Source organism: Diorhabda carinulata, chromosome 3 (assembly GCF_026250575.1).
Source record: "Diorhabda carinulata isolate Delta chromosome 3, icDioCari1.1, whole genome shotgun sequence".
Classification (NCBI taxonomy): Eukaryota; Metazoa; Arthropoda; class Insecta; order Coleoptera; family Chrysomelidae; genus Diorhabda; species Diorhabda carinulata.
In genome coordinates, this window is record NC_079462.1 from 1,724,886 (window position 1) to 1,743,856 (window position 18,971).

Genomic DNA, 18,971 nt, shown 5'->3' on the forward strand with positions numbered 1-18,971 from the left:
TTTTCTACTAATTATTACATCTTAATTGACGATCCTACGTATTTTGTCGTAAGTATTGTTTTACTATAACTATGGCAACAGTGTAAAGCTTCTAGTACAAAGCGGATGGCAATCATATGATTAATTTTGACAGTTCCGAGTCGTTCAAAAAAAGTCTTTCTAATGGGCTACTTTATATGATTTTTGGTATTTTGAAATTAAAATATAGTTTTGAATAGAAATAAGTTACAAACTGTTAATATCAATAGTTAAAATAATAACGATGTATACAAATACAAATTTATAACTAGTGTAGGTATATGGTCTATTTATATTTGTAAAACAAGATGGCGGTTGTCTTCACTTTTTATCTACGTACAGGTCCGGTCTGAATATTTTTTTCAAGTAATACTGTATAATAAGAATATTAATGAGATTATAAACTATATACGATTTTTTATAAGCTATACAGGGGAAGATCAATTTATTCGACAATAATACAAAAATGTGTTATATATGGTACATAAAAAAATTGATATTGTTATACGAGGACCAGCCAAAAAAATTTAATTTCTACTTACCCAATGGAGTTTCTTTTGTACTTAAATACAGGTCCGGTTTGAATATTTTATTTGATCGAACTTTCGGTTATTTTAGAAGTTATACAGGATGATTTGAAACTGCTCTACCATAGAATGTTTTTTTTATTTTTCTTGTATTCTTACAAACAAATATGACGAATTAGATTTTTTTAAAAAACTAGTTAGAAATGAAAAGTGTCTTGGGGAATTTTAACAATAAAACACAAATAAAATAGTAGTATTTTACTGAAGCTCTCAACAAGTTTCGTTTTCCTTGACAAAAAATTTATTTTCCACTACATATCGAACACACTGTAACAAAACGTTCCTCTCGTGCCTAATTTCATTTTCCAGAAGTTTTTCCAGCAACGTCACTTTCCGTTTTTTAAATTTGTAACTCAAACCGTCTTTAGCACCAGCACTTTTAACATCTGGTCGTTTTTTAGTCAGAGGTCTCTGTCTCTTCCGTTTCCGGCGTCCCGATACAACTTCAGCTTTAGTCACCACAGTTTCCTGTACTTCCGGAGGCGGTTCCCCTTCGTCTTTTTTCTTTTCGTTAACCACTTCTGTTGGTTTTTCGTCTTCCGTATCACTTCCGCTCATATAAGCCCCGATCAGAGCCCCCAATGCGTTATTCAACTTTATTCCTACGTTTTTAGGTGGTTTATTTATCCATTCTTCGTCTTCGTAATCGCTGGGTACTTTATCGCTTTCAGGTTCCATCGTGGTGGTACCTTTAAATGGATACATCCTACCATTCCAATCGCATTTTTCGTTTATCAAAGAAACCGGTTTAGTTTCTTTAACGAAAGGACGTTTCATCTTCTTTTTCGGAGGTACTTTGCTGTTTCCTATTTTCGATACTGCAAAATGTCAAATAATTAAAAAAATTTTCACGACAACATCCGAGCTACTTCGACCCTGTCCTATTTAACAAATCCGCGGAGTGATGTAAACAAAGAACAGTGTCGAACTGGTTCGAAATATGATGAAAAAGATACTTTTGAATATATTTTATCAAAAAAAAAACCGAATTAATCCGGCACTGTTCTTTGTTTACATTATTCGGTGGAAATATCGATTAATGTAAACAAATTGCAGGGTCGGACTGGTTGGAAATATGATAAAAAAGATACTTTTGAATATATTTTATCTAAAAAAAAAAACCGAATTAATCCAGCACTGTTCTTTGTTTACATTATTCGTTGGAAATATCGATTAATGTAAACAAAGTGCAGGATCGGACTGGTTCGAAATATGATAAAAAAGATACTTTTGAATATATTTTATCTAAAAAAAAAAACCGAATTAATCCAGCACTGTTCTTTGTTTACATTATTCGTTGGAAATATCGATTAATGTAAACAAAGTGCAGGGTCGGACTGGTTGGAAATATGATAAAAAAATACTTTTGAATATATTTTAATAAAAAAAAAACCGAATTAATCCAGCACTGTTTTTGTTTACATTATTCGTTGGAAATATCGATTAATGTAAACAAAGTGCAGGGTCGGACTGGTTAGAAATATGATAAAAAAATACTTTTAAATACATTTTAATAAAAAAAAACCGAATTAATTCGTCACTGTTCTTTGTTTACATTATTCGTTGGAAATATCGATTAATGTAAACAAAGTGCAGGGTCGGACTGGTTCGAAATATGATAAAAAAATACTTTTAAATACATTTTAATAAAAAAAAAAAAACCGAATTAATCCGTCATTGTTCTTTGTTTACATTATTCGTTGGAAATATCGATTAATGTAAACAAAGTGCAGGGTCGGACTGGTTGAAAATATGATAAAAAAAATACTTTTGAATATATTTTAATAAAAAAAAAACCGAATTAATTCGTCACTGTTCTTTGTTTACATTATTCGTTGGAAATATCGATTAATGTAAACAAAGTGCAGGGTCGGACTGGTTGGAAATATGATAAAAAAATACTTTTGAATATATTTTAATAAAAAAAAACCGAATTAATCCAGCACTGTTTTGTTTACATTATTCGTTGGAAATATCGATTAATGTAAACAAAGTGCAGGGTCGGACTGGTTGGAAATATGATAAAAAAATACTTTTGAATATATTTTAATAAAAAAAAAACCGAATTAATCCAGCACTGTTTTTGTTTACATTATTCGTTGGAAATATCGATTAATGTAAACAAAGTGCAGGGTCGGACTGGTTAGAAATATGATAAAAAAATACTTTTAAATACATTTTAATAAAAAAAAACCGAATTAATTCGTCACTGTTCTTTGTTTACATTATTCGTTGGAAATATCGATTAATGTAAACAAAGTGCAGGGTCGGACTGGTTGGAAATATGATAAAAAAATACTTTTGAATATATTTTAATAAAAAAAAACCGAATTAATCCAGCACTGTTTTGTTTACATTATTCGTTGGAAATATCGATTAATGTAAACAAAGTGCAGGGTCGGACTGGTTGGAAATATGATAAAAAAATACTTTTGAATAAATTTTATCAAAAAAAAAACCGAATTAATCCGGCACTGTTCTTTGTTTACATTATTCGTTGGAAATATCGATTAATGTAAACAAAGTGCAGGGTCGGACTGGTTCGAAATATGATAAAAAAATACTTTTAAATACATTTTAATAAAAAAAAAAAAACCGAATTAATCCGTCACTGTTCTTTGTTTACATTATTCGTTGGAAATATCGATTAATGTAAACAAAGTGCAGGGTCGGACTGGTTGAAAATATGATAAAAAAAATACTTTTGAATATATTTTAATAAAAAAAAACCGAATTAATTCGTCACTGTTCTTTGTTTACATTATTCGTTGGAAATATCGATTAATGTAAACAAAGTGCAGGGTCGGACTGGTTGGAAATATGATAAAAAAATACTTTTGAATATATTTTAATAAAAAAAAACCGATTTAATCCAGCACTGTTTTGTTTACATTATTCGTTGGAAATATCGATTAATGTAAACAAAGTGCAGGGTCGGACTGGTTGGAAATATGATAAAAAAATACTTTTGAATATATTTTAATAAAAAAAAACCGAATTAATCCAGCACTGTTCTTTGTTTACATTATTCGTTGGAAATATCGATTAATGTAAACAAAGTGCAGGGTCGGACTGGTTCGAAATATGATAAAAAAATACTTTTAAATACATTTTAATAAAAAAAAAACCGAATTAATCCGTCACTGTTCTTTGTTTACATTATTCGTTGGAAATATCGATTAATGTAAACAAAGTGCAGGGTCGGACTGGTTCGAAATATGATAAAAAAATACTTTTAAATACATTTTAATAAAAAAAAAACCGAATTAATCCGTCACTGTTCTTTGTTTACATTATTCGTTGGAAATATCGATTAATGTAAACAAAGTGCAGGGTCGGACTGGTTCGAAATATGATAAAAAAATACTTTTAAATACATTTTAATAAAAAAAAAAACCGAATTAATCCGTCACTGTTCTTTGTTTACATTATTCGTTGGAAATATCGATTAATGTAAACAAAGTGCAGGGTCGGACTGGTTCGAAATATGATAAAAAAATACTTTTAAATACATTTTAATAAAAAAAAAACCGAATTAATCCGTCACTGTTCTTTGTTTACATTATTCGTTGGAAATATCGATTAATGTAAACAAAGTGCAGGGTCGGACTGGTTCGAAATATGATAAAAAAATACTTTTAAATACATTTTAATAAAAAAAAAACCGAATTAATCCGTCACTGTTCTTTGTTTACATTATTCGTTGGAAATATCGATTAATGTAAACAAAGTGCAGGATCGGACTGGTTCGAAATACGATAATTAAATATACTTACATCTAAATTTATTCCTCCCGAAACGGTTATCGTTTTTCTTAATTCTCTCTCCTCGTTTCAACATCTGTTCTTGCTTCTCCCGTCTCTTCAACACATTTTCCTTATTGGGATAACGCCTCTTCCTTTCCTCCACCCATTTAGCTATCTCTTCCGGCGTATTTATATTCCTAATTTTGTCGTATAAACCGGAAGCGTGTTGCATGGCGACGTGTTTTTCGACGATTTTTTCGTGCGCCGTAAATTTGCAACCGTCCAAATTGCACGTTCTGTGTTGCGACACGTGTCTGTCGTATTGAAATTTCGATACGAAATCTCTGTCGCAAGGTTCGCAACAAAAACGCATTTCTTCCCGATCGCCGTTAGTTTTTCCTTCTTCCAGACGATATTCTGGATAAGAACGGTTACAACCTATACGGCGAGGAGAAATATTTGAATAACGATCGTCATTTTTAGCGTGGATGTTTTCGCTTCGAATCAAACAAGTCTCGTTACGTGAAAATTTCGCGAAACTCGTTCGAGTCGGCAGTAAAAACATTCGCACAAGCATAAATTTGAAAATAAAAAACGAAAAAAATCGAAAAAAAATTAATATAGAAACATAAAAGCGGACGAAGGTGTCGTGACGTTTTTTTTTTTTTTTTTTTTTTTTTTTTTTTTTTTTTTTTTTTTTTTTTTTAATTTTTGGTAAAACTACTTTGAAAAATGTCCAGAGTATTTGAATAAAACTGAAGATGTTAAAACTCAAGAGTGAACTTACTGGAAATTTCCTTAGAAACAACAGTTTCTCTGTGTGAGGTCTGATGTGGAAAACTCTCCAATGATTGTATAACAAAATCACTTTTTTTTTTCTTTCGTTATTTCCAAAAAAGGCTACTGCACTTGATTAAATCCCACTTGAGGAAAAACACTATACACATTCGTCAAGGGATATGTATAACGTCGTTTTATTTACGAAACGAATCATGGCCGGTTTGAAGTCACTTCCGGATCCGAATATCAAAATTTCCCTAAATATTAACACGGATACGAAAGTACGGATCTGTCTATACGATGACCACGTCGTATGATCGAATTCTACCGCAATTTCCATCCTAAACTCGCCAATTGTTGTTTATGTGACGTTTGAGCGCCATCTTGACAAGAAAAATCCACTTAACCTCGAAAAATGATGCTCAAAAAGGCGTCCGAAATCTCGATTAATCGACAAGCCACATTCTTGGAAAAAATGGCGTCGAAAAAAAATTAGTTGAAGACCCTACTTCGATTAAATGCGACGAAACGTGGATTCATGAATACGACGTCGAAATAATATAATCAGGATCAACTTAACCTCGTTATATTACAATTTTACAACCCTGTATATGATTTTTCGATATAAAAAACTATTTTTCGTAACCGAACATGCGTACATTGACCCGAATCAGTCTTATAATTCAACCGAAGTTATTCATTTTGACGAAATACTCAAAGTCGTAGAAAAAATGACATACGAAACTCGTTTGTAATTTAAAACTTAATTTCGCTTAGTAACGTGGAAAATACGATGTAAATCCTCATATTATGCAAATAGGAGTCCCCCTACCGGCCATGTATCGTTCTATTTTTGTTTTTAGGTTTATAAACAAGGCGTTTATCACGTTTATATTTTTCCTGAGCAGTTTAATCGAAATTTAGTGACAAATTTCGTATTTACCGAAAGAAAATATTATTTTAGTGTGTTCTAATGATTAATTTTTCAATATACACTGAGAAAAATGAATTGTTTTCATAAATGCATTAAATTTTAATTAAATATCGGTCATTTAATAATAATTAATAAATCGTAATACGAAATGGATAATAATGGAAAATGCAAATGTACAAATACGGATCCAAAAACCGAATTAAATCCAAAAAAAAAATTAATTTTTACCGCCCACTGTATAATAATTGTTCTAACCAAAAGATTCAAGTTTCATTTTTGTTTTATTAGAATTTTCATTTAGTACGAATTTTTTTAGTAATTTTCAAAAATGTGATTATAATTAAAACGAAAAATTTATTAAATAGATCGTAAATTTTTTTTGAAAAATTCCTTTTTCAATTTTTATTCAAAAAATTCATCTCAATAAACAATTCAAAGTAATTTTTTTATTAATTAGAGATATTTTCGAAAAAATTTACTGTAAATAACGTTTAATTTCATCATAGTTACTAAATATACGAGGATTGTACTCAAGTTTTGAGATATGGCAACGCTGAAGTGGATATGTGGAAATATCGATTAATGTAAACAAAGTGCAGGGTTGGACTGGTTCGAAATATAATAAAAGAGATACTTTTGAATATATTTTATGAACTAATCCGTCACTATTCTTTGTTTACATTATTCGGTGGAAATATTGATTAATGTAAACAAAGTGCAGGGTCGGACTGGTTGGAAATATGATAAAAAAATACTTTTAAATACATTTTAATAAAAAAAAAACCGAATTAATCCGTCACTGTTCTTTGTTTACATTATTCGTTGGAAATATCGATTAATGTAAACAAAGTGCAGGGTCGGACTGGTTCGAAATATGATAAAAAAATACTTTTAAATACATTTTAATAAAAAAAAACCGAATTAATCCGGCACTGTTCTTTGTTTACATTATTCGGTGGAAATATCGATTAATGTAAACAAAGCGCAGGGTCGGACTGGTTGGAAATATGATGAAAAAAAATACTTTTGAATATATTTTATCCAAAAAAACCGAATTAATCCGGCACTGCTCTTTGTTTACATTATTCGGTGGAAATATCGATTAATGTAAACAAAGCGCAGGGTCGGACTGGTTGGAAATATGATGAAAAAAAATACTTTTGAATATATTTTATCCAAAAAAACCGAATTAATCCGGCACTGCTCTTTGTTTACATTATTCGGTGGAAATATCGATTAATGTAAACAAAGCGCAGGGTCGGACTGGTTGGAAATATGATGAAAAAAAATACTTTTGAATATATTTTATCCAAAAAAACCGAATTAATCCGGCACTGCTCTTTGTTTACATTATTCGGTGGAAATATCGATTAATGTAAACAAAGCGCAGGGTCGGACTGGTTGGAAATATGATGAAAAAAAATACTTTTGAATATATTTTATCCAAAAAAAAGCCGAATTAATGAGAAAAATGAATTGTTTTCATAATTGCATTAAATTTCAATTAAATATCGGTCATTTTATAATAATTAATAAATGGCAATACGAAATTGATAATAATGGAAAATGCAAATGTACAAATACGGATCCAAAAACCGAATTATATCGAAAATAAAGATTAATTTTAAATAACGTTTAATTTCATCATAATTACCAAATATACGAGGGTTGTACTTAAGTTTTTATATACGGCAACTGTGCAAAACATCGAACTTCAATGTTTTCCCACACCTGGAGGTACCCCAATCCAAAAACTTAAGTAGCAACCCTCGTATACAAAAAATTGTGGTTGGGATTGAATTAATTGAAAATGTAATGACGAATTTCGATAAAAATTGACTGGAATATTTTATGAAGCAAAAATTAGTGACGGTTTTATCGATGAAGTTTGTTAAAATGGTAAAATAAAAAAAATGTTAAAAAAATATCTAAAATCGCTTTGGAAATAGAAAGTAATCACAGGGAGTCGGATGGGGTTGATTTTTGAGCAATAATAATGGTTAAATATACGGGGGCCCACAAAATGTGTTAAGAATTTGCTTAAAACTTTTCCAAATCCCCTCGTATTTTAATATAAAACAAACGGTTTACAATGAGTAACACCAAGTCCAAATATCTGCTTGTTTTTCACCAAATACACGTACGAGAATTGATTTTTTTCCAAAGAATAATGTTTTTTGCTAATCATCAAATAAAAAAAAATATCGCGACGAATTTTTTTTTCTAAATGACTGACCTTCAATTGGAGAAACTGCAGCTCGATTAAAGAACAAATTATAAATATTTTGAAAAAGGTAACGAACTTGCTACGAAAATTTTTTATAAAAAAACCGAGGGAAAATTCAGTTTGATTAAATTTTTAACCCTTGGGTGAATTTTTTTGAAAAAAAAAAAAAGAAGTTAAAGGGACCTACGAGACGTTATCATCGTAAACCGTTTTAATATTTATTTTTGATCTAATTTTACCGCACGAAGAATTCATACTAGACCGGTCCTGTTCTTTGTTTACATCACGTGTTAAACGTCACATCTATCTCTATGGTCATCGAAATAAAAAGTTTAGAAAACCGGACATTGGGGATAAATGGGGTACAAAAAAAGATTTTTTCGAAATTTTTGCCATAACTTTTAATTAATTAGTAAGATAACCCCCAAAAATATTTTTACCGACAAAGTTTTGTTTAGCCTCCATTCCCCTTCAAAGTTTTACTGAATATCTCTAAAAATATTAATATTAGAGAAAAAAGTTTTAAACAAAAAATAAAGGTCATAAAAAGCTCTACAAAAAAGGTTATATCCATTTTTTATGTAAAGTTATTAGTTTGGCCGTTATAACCCAAAATACCCCGGCAGGTGTCGAATCGACTAAGACATTTTGGGCCGTAACCACCAAAAAAATAAATTTACGTGAAATACTTATAAAACCTTTTTGATAAATCTTTTTATGATCTTCAATTTTTGTTCGAAACTTTTTTTTCTAAAATAAATATTTTCGGAGATAAAAGAATTTTCGTTTGCCCCCCACCCACCTAGCCACCTATAACTTTTATATTAAAAATTTCCGAAAATATTGATTTTGGAAAAAAAAGTTTCGAACGAAAAATCAAGCTCAAAAGAAGCTCTACAAAAAAGGTTATAAACATTTTTATCATAAACCTATTCGTTCGGTTGTTATGACCCTAAATATCAAAAAATAATCGAGATAAATACTATCGAGACATTTTGGGCCGTAACCACCAAAAAAATAAATTTACGTGAAATACTTATAAAACCTTTTTGATAAATCTTTTTATGATCTTCAATTTTTGTCCGAAACTTTTTTTTCTAAAATAAATATTTTCGGAGATAAAAGAATTTTCGTTTGCCCCCCACCCACCTAGCCACCTATAACTTTTATATTAAAAATTTCCGAAAATATTGATTTTGGAAAAAAAAGTTTCGAACGAAAAATCAAGCTCAAAAGAAGCTCTACAAAAAAGGTTATAAACATTTTTATCATAAACCTATTCGTTCGGCTGTTATGACCCTAAATATCAAAAAATAATCGAGATAAATACTATCGAGACATTTTGGGCCGTAACCACCAAAAAAATAAATTTACGTGAAATACTTATAAAACCTTTTTGATAGATCTTTTTATGATCTTCAATTTTTGTTCGAAACTTTTTTTTCTAAAATAAATATTTTCGGAGATATTTGGTAAAATTGTTATATTTTTGAAGGGGGCTGGGGGGCAAACGAAACTTTTCAGGTAAAAATCTTTTATAAGATTATTTTATCTAATCCAGAACAAGCTTTAGTAAAAATTTGGGCGAAATCGGGGGGTTTACTTTTTTGAAACTACACTCCGAGTAAATTCTACTATATAAAAAACGTGTTATGGTTATGATCATAAACAGGGCAGTATTTCCGCGAATTTTACGAATTAGAAAAAAGGAGTCGATAACGTAGAAGTAAATTCCATGCATTTTGGAAAACAGTATTTATTTTTCAAAATAATTTTCACTTCATAAACGAATAAATAAAATTTTTTTTAATGAAAAAAATTGATTTTAATTGAACCTGTGGAGGTTTTTGGAAATTTTTTTTGTAGCCAAATTTTTTTACGTTTAACTAGCCCAGGAAAAAAAATCGACACACTATTTTTGAGTTGACAGAAAATTAAATTAAAAAAATATTAATAAAGTTTAATAAATTTTTTTATTAGATACTAAATTATTACACAGATGGTACTTACTCCATAATTTAAAAAAGGTGCTCATTTTAAACATAAAATAAATATATGTATATATGTATATATATATATATATATATATATGCAACTGTCGGGAAACTAGTTATAATCCATTGAAAAGTTGCAAAAATATGCCATAACCTCACATTTATCAAAGTCTGCAATTGTTTTCTGATGCATAAGGGATGGTTTGGGAAGCTTAATACCGGATTTGCGCGTTGCAACCCTTGGGGAAAATCCGCTATCGTGAAAAAGGGATTAAACAGTTTATTGCAAAATAACATGAAACAACCCCCGCGCAAAAAAAAATTTTCAATTGTTTTTTTGTAGGAAATTTTATTCTCTACAAATTTGGTCTTTTGAATTTTTTTCGTAAACTTGAAAATAACGAAGTTATCATCAAAAAACGATAAAATTTGTTCCTTCGATTTTTGTCATTTTTTGTTCAAGTTTACGAAAAAAATTCAAAAGACCAAATTTGTAGAGAATAAAATTTCCTACAAAAAACAATTGAACATTTTTTTTGCGCGATGAATAGTTTTATTGTTAATTCACACAAACGGTTTTCCAACTTTATTCAAAATGACGATTTTTCCCCAAGGGTTGCAAAATTGATTTTGAACCGCGGTAACTTTTCATTTATACATTTTCGCGGCAATTTCACCGCTCCTTTTTTCAAGACGACGGATTTTTCCCGAAGATTGCGAAAAATTAATTTTGAATAGCGGTAAGTTCGCATTCAACAATATTCGCGACGTTTTCACCGCTTTTTTTTCAAGTTGACGAATTTGCCCCGCGGTAACTTTTCAGTTACACATTTTCGCGGCGATTTCACCGCTTTTTTTCCTAGATGTCGAATTTCCCCCGCGGTAAGTTCGCATTCAACAATATTCGCGGCGATTTCACCACTTTTTTTCCCAATATGGCCAATTTCCTCCGCGGTAAGTTCACATTCAACAATATTCGCGACGTTTTCACCGCTTTTTTTTTCAAGATGACGAATTTGCCCCGCGGTAACTTTTCAGTTACACATTTTCGCGGCGATTTCACCGCTTTTTTTCCTAGATGTCGAATTTCCCCCGCGGTAAGTTCGCATTCAACAATATTCGCGACGTTTTCACCGCTTTTTTTTTCAAGTGACGAATTTGCCCCGCGGTAACTTTTCAGTTACACATTTCCGCGGCGATTTCACCGCTTTTTTTCCAAAATGGCGAATTTCCCCCGCGGTAAGTTCGCATTCAACAATATTCGCGACGTTTTCACCGCTTTTTTTTTCAAGTGACGAATTTGCCCCGCGGTAACTTTTCAGTTACACATTTTCGCGGCGATTTCACCGCTTTTTTTCCAAAATGGCGAATTTCCCCCGCGGTAAGTTCGCATTCAACAATATTCGCGACGTTTTCACCGCTTTTTTTTCAAGTTGACGAATTTGCCCCGCGGTAACTTTTCAGTTACACATTTTCGCGGCGATTTCACCGCTTTTTTTCCTAGATGTCGAATTTCCCCCGCGGTAAGTTCGCATTCAACAATATTCGCGGCGATTTCACCACTTTTTTTCCCAATATGGCCAATTTCCTCCGCGGTAAGTTCACATTCAACAATATTCGCGACGTTTTCACCGCTTTTTTTTTCAAGATGACGAATTTGCCCCGCGGTAACTTTTCAGTTACACATTTTCGCGGCGATTTCACCGCTTTTTTTCCTAGATGTCGAATTTCCCCCGCGGTAAGTTCGCATTCAACAATATTCGCGACGTTTTCACCGCTTTTTTTTTCAAGTGACGAATTTGCCCCGCGGTAACTTTTCAGTTACACATTTCCGCGGCGATTTCACCGCTTTTTTTCCAAAATGGCGAATTTCCCCCGCGGTAAGTTCGCATTCAACAATATTCGCGACGTTTTCACCGCTTTTTTTTTCAAGTGACGAATTTGCCCCGCGGTAACTTTTCAGTTACACATTTTCGCGGCGATTTCACCGCTTTTTTTCCAAAATGGCGAATTTCCCCCGCGGTAAGTTCGCATTCAACAATATTCGCGACGTTTTCACCGCTTTTTTTTTCAAGTGACGAATTTGCCCCGCGGTAACTTTTCAGTTACACATTTTCGCGGCGATTTCACCGCTTTTTTTCCAAAATGGCGAATTTCCCCCGCGGTAAGTTCGCATTCAACAATATTCGCGACGTTTTCACCGCTTTTTTTTTCAAGATGACGAATTTGCCCCGCGGTAACTTTTCAGTTACACATTTTCGCGGCGATTTCACCGCTTTTTTTCCAAAATGGCGAATTTCCCCCGCGGTAAGTTCGCATTCAACAATATTCGCGACGTTTTCACCGCTTTTTTTTTCAAGTTGACGAATTTGCCCTGCGGTAACTTTTCAGTTATACATTTTCGCGGCGATTTCACCGCTTTTTTTCCTAGATGTCGAATTTCCCCCGCGGTAAGTTCGCATTCAACAATATTCGCGGCGATTTCACCACTTTTTTTCCCAATATGGCCAATTTCCTCCGCGGTAAGTTCACATTCAACAATATTCGCGGCGATTTCACCGCTTTTTTTCCAAAATGGCGAATTTCCGCCGCGGTAAGTTCGTATTCATCAATTTTCGCGTCGATTTCACCGCTTTTTTTCCAAAATGGCGAATTTCCCCCGCGGTAAGTTCGCATTCAACAATATTCGCGGCGATTTCACCGCTTTTTTTTTCAAGATGGCGAATTTCCCCCGCGGTAAGTTCGCATTCAACAATATTCGCGGCGATTTAACCGCTTTTTTTCCAAAATGGCGAATTTCCCCCGCGGTATCTTTTCAGTTATACATTTTCAAGACGATTTCACCGCTTTTTTTCCAAGATGGCGAATTTCCCCCGCGGTAAGTTCGCATTCAACAATATTCGCGGCGATTTCACCGCTTTTTTTCCAAAATGGCGAATTTCCCTGGCGGTAAGTTCGCATTCAACAATTTTCGCGTCGATTTCACCGCTTTTTTTTCTAAGATGGCGAATTTCCCCCGCGGTAACTTTTCAGTTATACATTTTCGCGGCGATTTTACCGCTTTTTTCCCCCCAAATGTGGTTTTAAGCTTTTAACAATCCCCTCCCGTATGCATCTGCCAACGACCTTGATAAATGCTAGGTCTATACAACTTTTCACTGGACTATGAGTCGAATGTTGCTTTTAGCAAGCAAACAGGTTCATTTTTTTTACTATATCACTATACAATCATAAAAGAATCCACGGACAAAAAAGAAAACAAAATAAACAAATTAAAATTACACCAAAACTTCAAATCGAATACAATATCAGTTTTTTTGTTTGTTTGTTTAAGTATTTTGGCCTGTTAAAAATGATTTATTAAAAGAGAAATAAATTTGTAGGGCCCGAACTCAATCTGGAGTCACTTCTGATACCGAAGTCTCGGATACAATCTGAGACGTGACTAATTGTTGCCCATCGGGCTGATTTTCAGATATTTTGTTCGTCTCTGTTTCGGCTGACGTTTTGCTACCGTCCTGTAAAGATATCCAATCGTTTTAGAAAGTACAGCAACCGCTGACGTTCCGTATAACATTAATTTCCGTTTCAAAGCAGTTTTCGTCGTTCCTTTATTCCAAATTTCAATTTCGCTACTTTTCATTTTCGGTTATTAATAACGATAACGAGGTGTATTCGTAAAACGACGAACCGGCAACACCGCATCCGACGAATTCCCGTTCGAGACTTTCGCCAAAAAGTGGCAACACTGCATCGGATAGTTGAATTATTTTATGTGTCACTGAAACTGTCAAAAATCAATTTTTGGATCCTCCCTCGTATATAATCGTCAACGTGAATAACAAACTGTAAGAATTTTTTTTTCAAACTTTACGAACATACCTCGTATATAAATAATTAAAATTTCGGAAAAAGCAGCGAAATTGATTTGTACTATTAAATTACAATATTCAATATTTGAAAATCATTCAAATATTAAATAAAACGAAAATGGCCTATCGAAAGAAATACATCCTGTAGTTATTTTTTTTTTTTTTAATAAAAATATATAATCGAGGATGTTTTTCTTCGAAAAGGCGTCGCTGCAATTATCGAAAATACGTATTTTAGAGATTTTCAATTTTCCGAGACATTCTGTATACAATCAAAGATTCAATAATTATCCAATCGCAATCTTATATGGAAGTCAATTGTTCAAGGTCATTAAAACTTGTTGTACCGACCTCGTAACTAGTCAAAAATATTTGTATAACAAAGTGTTTTGTTGAATTCTTTGGTAGGTTAGGTTATTCTTCTTTCTTATGTTATTTACCTTTACACAGTCATCTGTATATAGTCCAGTCCAAGAACACGCGGGAATGTTCGAGATAATCGATTCATTATAAAAAAGAAGAAGTGAATTGACTGATATAGTTTGGAAAAACGTACAAAATTTTAATAGGAATAGAGGAAAGAAGAAAATGAAGAAAAAAAGTACATTAAAGGACAGTTTCTGAGTTGATACAAATATATACTATCATTCAACCCTGGTAAGTCATAACAGTGGAAACCAATGAAAATTGGACCATGGGAAAACCAAGTAAATGAAGATTTGGAAACATTGGAGGTGAAAATTTGGAGGGAAATAGTTTGAGACTGAAAATGATGAAAAGTCGTGGAAGAATAAATAGAAATGAAGAAAATTTGGAGGGAAATAGTCTGCGTATTAAAATATCAGTTATTTAACATCATTAATATTATTCACAGTCAGTTTTCGTCATTTTTGTTTATTACAAATTCACCAACTCACAAAATACATCATTTAGTCCTTTGAGCCTTCAATGCATCGGCTCAAAGGACCAAATAGCATATTTTTAACTATGGATATAGTAGCAGTTACATAAATCTTTGTTATATAAACATTTTATTACATAATAAATATCGATGATTTTGTGTAATTTTTTCCAAAATCTTTCCATATTTGACTGCACTAATATCAATGTACATACAAAATAATTTATGGGAAGTTCGAAATTGACCTTTCCCATGAATATTGTTAAGAAAAACTGTATTCTAACTAACGCAACAGTTGATTTTATAAAATTTGTAGGTTCTAATGTACAAAATCATCTGTTTTAAGGAAGTTAGAAGACGGTTTAACGGCCTCCACCAGCGGTACTTTGGATAATTGCTCAAAAAAGACAAGTAACTTCACCCACATAGTGGAGAAATGCTGAAATAAACATTATAATGAGATTTAATGTGAAATACCTATAAATGGATGTCTGCTGTATAATCGATAGGTGCCGTTATTCGCGTGAAATTAGTTTCCGGCAAAAGTTGAGGGATACGCACCTCCTCCTGCCCGCCGGACGCTTTTTCCGCATCTTCGTACATTTTTGTACATTTCTCCCTTTGTTCCCTGTATTTCGACCAATCCTCTTTCTTCTGTGAATTTTTCGCCGTCGTTAATAGTTCCTCTTTTTTGGCGAATTCGCTTTTAATCGCTTCAGTGACAAACGATTTGTTTAGATCCAAATTTACTAGCGGTTTCGTGGGTTTTTTGATGATCTTGCTTTTTTTATTTACGCCTCGGAAATTGTTTGGACCCATAGGTACTATGGGGAACTTTCCCCTTCCTCGCATTCCTCCTCGGAACATGCCGCCTCTCACCGGTGGCGGCATTGGACCCATCATCATCATCGGAGGCGGCGGTCTCATACCTGTAGGGTATCGAATTTTGAAACTTTTCCTATTCTACGTGGAAATTTTACATAAAAACATTGGAACTATAATATAAATACCATGCCAGAAGATTTTAAAACCGATAAATCCATACAGAAAAGGTCTCATAATCGAAACATTGTAGTAGACACAAAATTAAAAATAATATTCGTACTTGGTTTTCCTCATTGTAAACTATTTCAACTTATTACAACTATCCCCTATTTACCTTTATATCTATATAAAATAGAGATGAAATACGTAAACGTCCGAAAAATGAATAATGAATAACCCTGTACAACACGTGATAATATTTAACTATATAAAAAAAAGTAAATAAAGAATATTTGATATGATTAATTAACCTCAAAATTAAATTATTATTAAATACCTGGATGGGGAGGTCGCATCCCTGGTGGTGGCGGCCTCATTGGGTGCATCATAGGTCCCATCATTCTTGGTGGTGGCGGTATCGGTCTTCCGCCTCTCATAGGCGGTCGTCCACCACGTACTGGGGGCCCGGGTGGCGGCCTAATACCTCCTCGAAATCCACCTCGCGGACGCATCATACCTGGATTACCGAATGGCGGTTGCTGTTGTCCATTAAACGACCGCCCTTGGCCACGAACTTTTCCGCCTCTGCCTCTTTGATTCCCTGGTCCTCTTTTATTACCTCTATTTTGTACTGGAGCACCCATTGGATGATTTAATCCAATTATTAATCACTAAACTAGTTTTATCGATGTAAATTAAATAAAATTAGAATATTATTAAATACCTAATATTAGCTTAGCGTCTCTTCAACTTGATCAATGACGTACAACTAAAAATCATTTTAACCAACCTAAAGATTGACATAATATACGTTTGTCTATGAATTTTGAAAATTTACACCAGTGTAAGATACCTAAACGAAATATAGTTGATCCTACATCGTGATTCGTTAATTTTGAATTTGTCATACGTCAATTTACTAAGTTACCCAATGAGATTCGTTGGTTAATGGATAACGTTACCAAAGTAACAACGAACAGTGAATCTTTTTTCAAATAGGTTTGAAGTTCCTTTTGCCGAACTAACATTTAGATTGGCGCCATTTTACTTCTATTCTAGCGTCATTATTGCATGTCGTATAGAAAGGTGAAATTGTGAGTTTATATTAGTTTTACGATATTGGTAAGTAAAATATCAAATGCTATTTTTACATTACAAAAAAGTAAAAATCGTGCATTGTTTTGGATAGCTCGAAAACCGGTCGAGCAAGCTTACACTCATTAATATTGTATTATCAGTTTCATCATTGATACCCAGTTATTTATTAAACTTTTAGTCGAAAAATGGGGAAAAAGAGGGTAGAAGAGAGCGAAAGTGAAGAAGAATATTCGGTGGAGAAGATAATTGACAGGAGGGTAGTAGATGGTAAAGTAGAATATTTTTTAAAATGGAAAGGTTATTCCGAAGACGATAATACGTGGGAACCGGAGGACAATTTGGATTGTCCCGAACTTATCGCTGAATTCGAAAAAAACCGGAAAGCTAAGAAAGCTCTTTCCAAGGATAAAAAACGGTCCAGAGAAAATTCCACTTCTTCCATAGAATCCAATACATCGACATCAAAAGATAAAGACAAAAAAGTAAGTGAATTTCTTAATTTAATTTGTTTCTAAGGTCAGTTTTGCAAGTTTCGAGATTATTTTTAGGAAATACTGTCCAATTATATTTGTTATTTCATTTTTTTTGTCATAATAATCAATTATTAAATGATCTAAGATTAAGAATTTGCTTTCATGTCTGCAAGCTGTTTTTATGTAATTCAATTGCTGTAATCTGCGTTTTTTTCTGTTTTTTATCTTCCCTCTCATGTTTTTTTCAAGAAATTTTTATCTCTTTAGAAAAAGAAAGGTAGATCCCTTTCACCGGATTCCGACGACGAACCAGCGATCAAAAAAACCAAAGTAGATGAATCCGACGACGAATCAAAATCCAAAAAAAAATCACTCAAGAATTCAGACTCAGAAGAAGACAAAAAGAAAAAACAGAAGAAAAAGGACTCAGACTCAGAAGAGGAAAAAAGAAAGAAATTGAAAAAGAAAGAAAAGGACTCCGATTCTGAAGAGGAAAAAAAGAAGAAACCCAAACGGAAAAGCGGACCTAAATCGAGGAAAACTCCATCTGACGATTCGGATGACGAAGAAAAATCCAAGAAGAAAAGAGAAGATGAAAAATCGAAGGTGAAGAAAGAGGACGAGAAGAAAAAGAAAGTGGAAGATTCGGACGAGGATGAGCCTAAGAAATCGAAAAAAATCGATGTGAAAGACAAGAAAGGGAATAAAAAGGAGAAATCTGCCTTCGAAAAGGGCTTGGACGCCGAAAAGATTATAGGAGCGTCCGATACGACGGGTCAATTGATGTTTCTGATGAAATGGAAAGGTAGCGACGACACAGATTTGGTGTATGCGAAGGAGGCCAACATAAAGTGCCCCCAAGTGGTTATTAAATTTTACGAGGAAAGAATCGCTTGGCATACACCCGACGAATGAGATTTTTCTTATTGTTTATTTATGGCGGGATGCATGGTTTTCTTTTCAATCGAAACAGTCTAATAAGATAGAAAAAAATAGGTAAATCTATAGTTTTATTTTTTATTTCAATGTAAACACCTAATTTTTGTTGTTGATGATCCAGTTTTTTTTTATCTTGTATCGATGTTTCCTTCTTATAATGATGAACTGTTGAAAATTTTGTATAAATAAAATTATAAAATTAAATGTTTTTTGCTCATTTTTCGAGGTATCCCCGTAATAATTGGATATTTTCGGGTGATCCAAAGCTTGAAGATCCCAGGAAGGTGGGTAATTAAAGTTAAAATACAGTTTTTTAAATTAAACTAAATTTTATTTTTTGACTTCATTCCGTAATCACATTTGAAAAAATTATGCTGATTCAGCCGTTTACTGACAAAACAACTATCTTTATAAAGGA

The 18,971-nt window shown here is 32.7% G+C and overlaps 2 protein-coding genes across 4 annotated transcripts; one reads left to right on the top strand and one right to left on the bottom strand.

Moving 5' to 3' along the window:
• Positions 1 to 788: 788 nt before the first annotated feature.
• Positions 789 to 16,818, bottom strand: LOC130891967 (FMR1-interacting protein NUFIP1). 3 transcript variants are annotated; one of them, XM_057797105.1, is made up of 4 exons: positions 16,768 to 16,818; positions 16,381 to 16,719; positions 4,382 to 4,789; positions 789 to 1,423 (listed from the first exon to the last, which is right to left on the bottom strand). In XM_057797105.1, exons 2-4 carry the CDS (start codon positions 16,685 to 16,687, stop codon positions 816 to 818), a joined length of 1,323 nt encoding a protein of 440 aa, XP_057653088.1. In that variant the 5' UTR covers positions 16,688 to 16,719; positions 16,768 to 16,818; the 3' UTR covers positions 789 to 815. The 3 variants fall into 3 exon arrangements, with proteins under 3 accessions (XP_057653088.1, XP_057653089.1, XP_057653090.1); XM_057797106.1 differs by having other exon boundaries at positions 16,381 to 16,674; positions 16,768 to 16,814; XM_057797107.1 differs by lacking the exons at positions 16,381 to 16,719; positions 16,768 to 16,818 and adding an exon at positions 15,621 to 15,942.
• A 187-nt stretch (positions 16,819 to 17,005) lies between these two features.
• LOC130891968 (chromobox protein homolog 5-like) lies at positions 17,006 to 18,757 on the top strand. The gene is made up of 3 exons (XM_057797108.1): positions 17,006 to 17,165; positions 17,320 to 17,623; positions 17,882 to 18,757. Exons 2-3 carry the CDS (start codon positions 17,327 to 17,329, stop codon positions 18,527 to 18,529), a joined length of 945 nt encoding a protein of 314 aa, XP_057653091.1. The 5' UTR covers positions 17,006 to 17,165; positions 17,320 to 17,326; the 3' UTR covers positions 18,530 to 18,757.
• Positions 18,758 to 18,971: the final 214 nt, after the last annotated feature.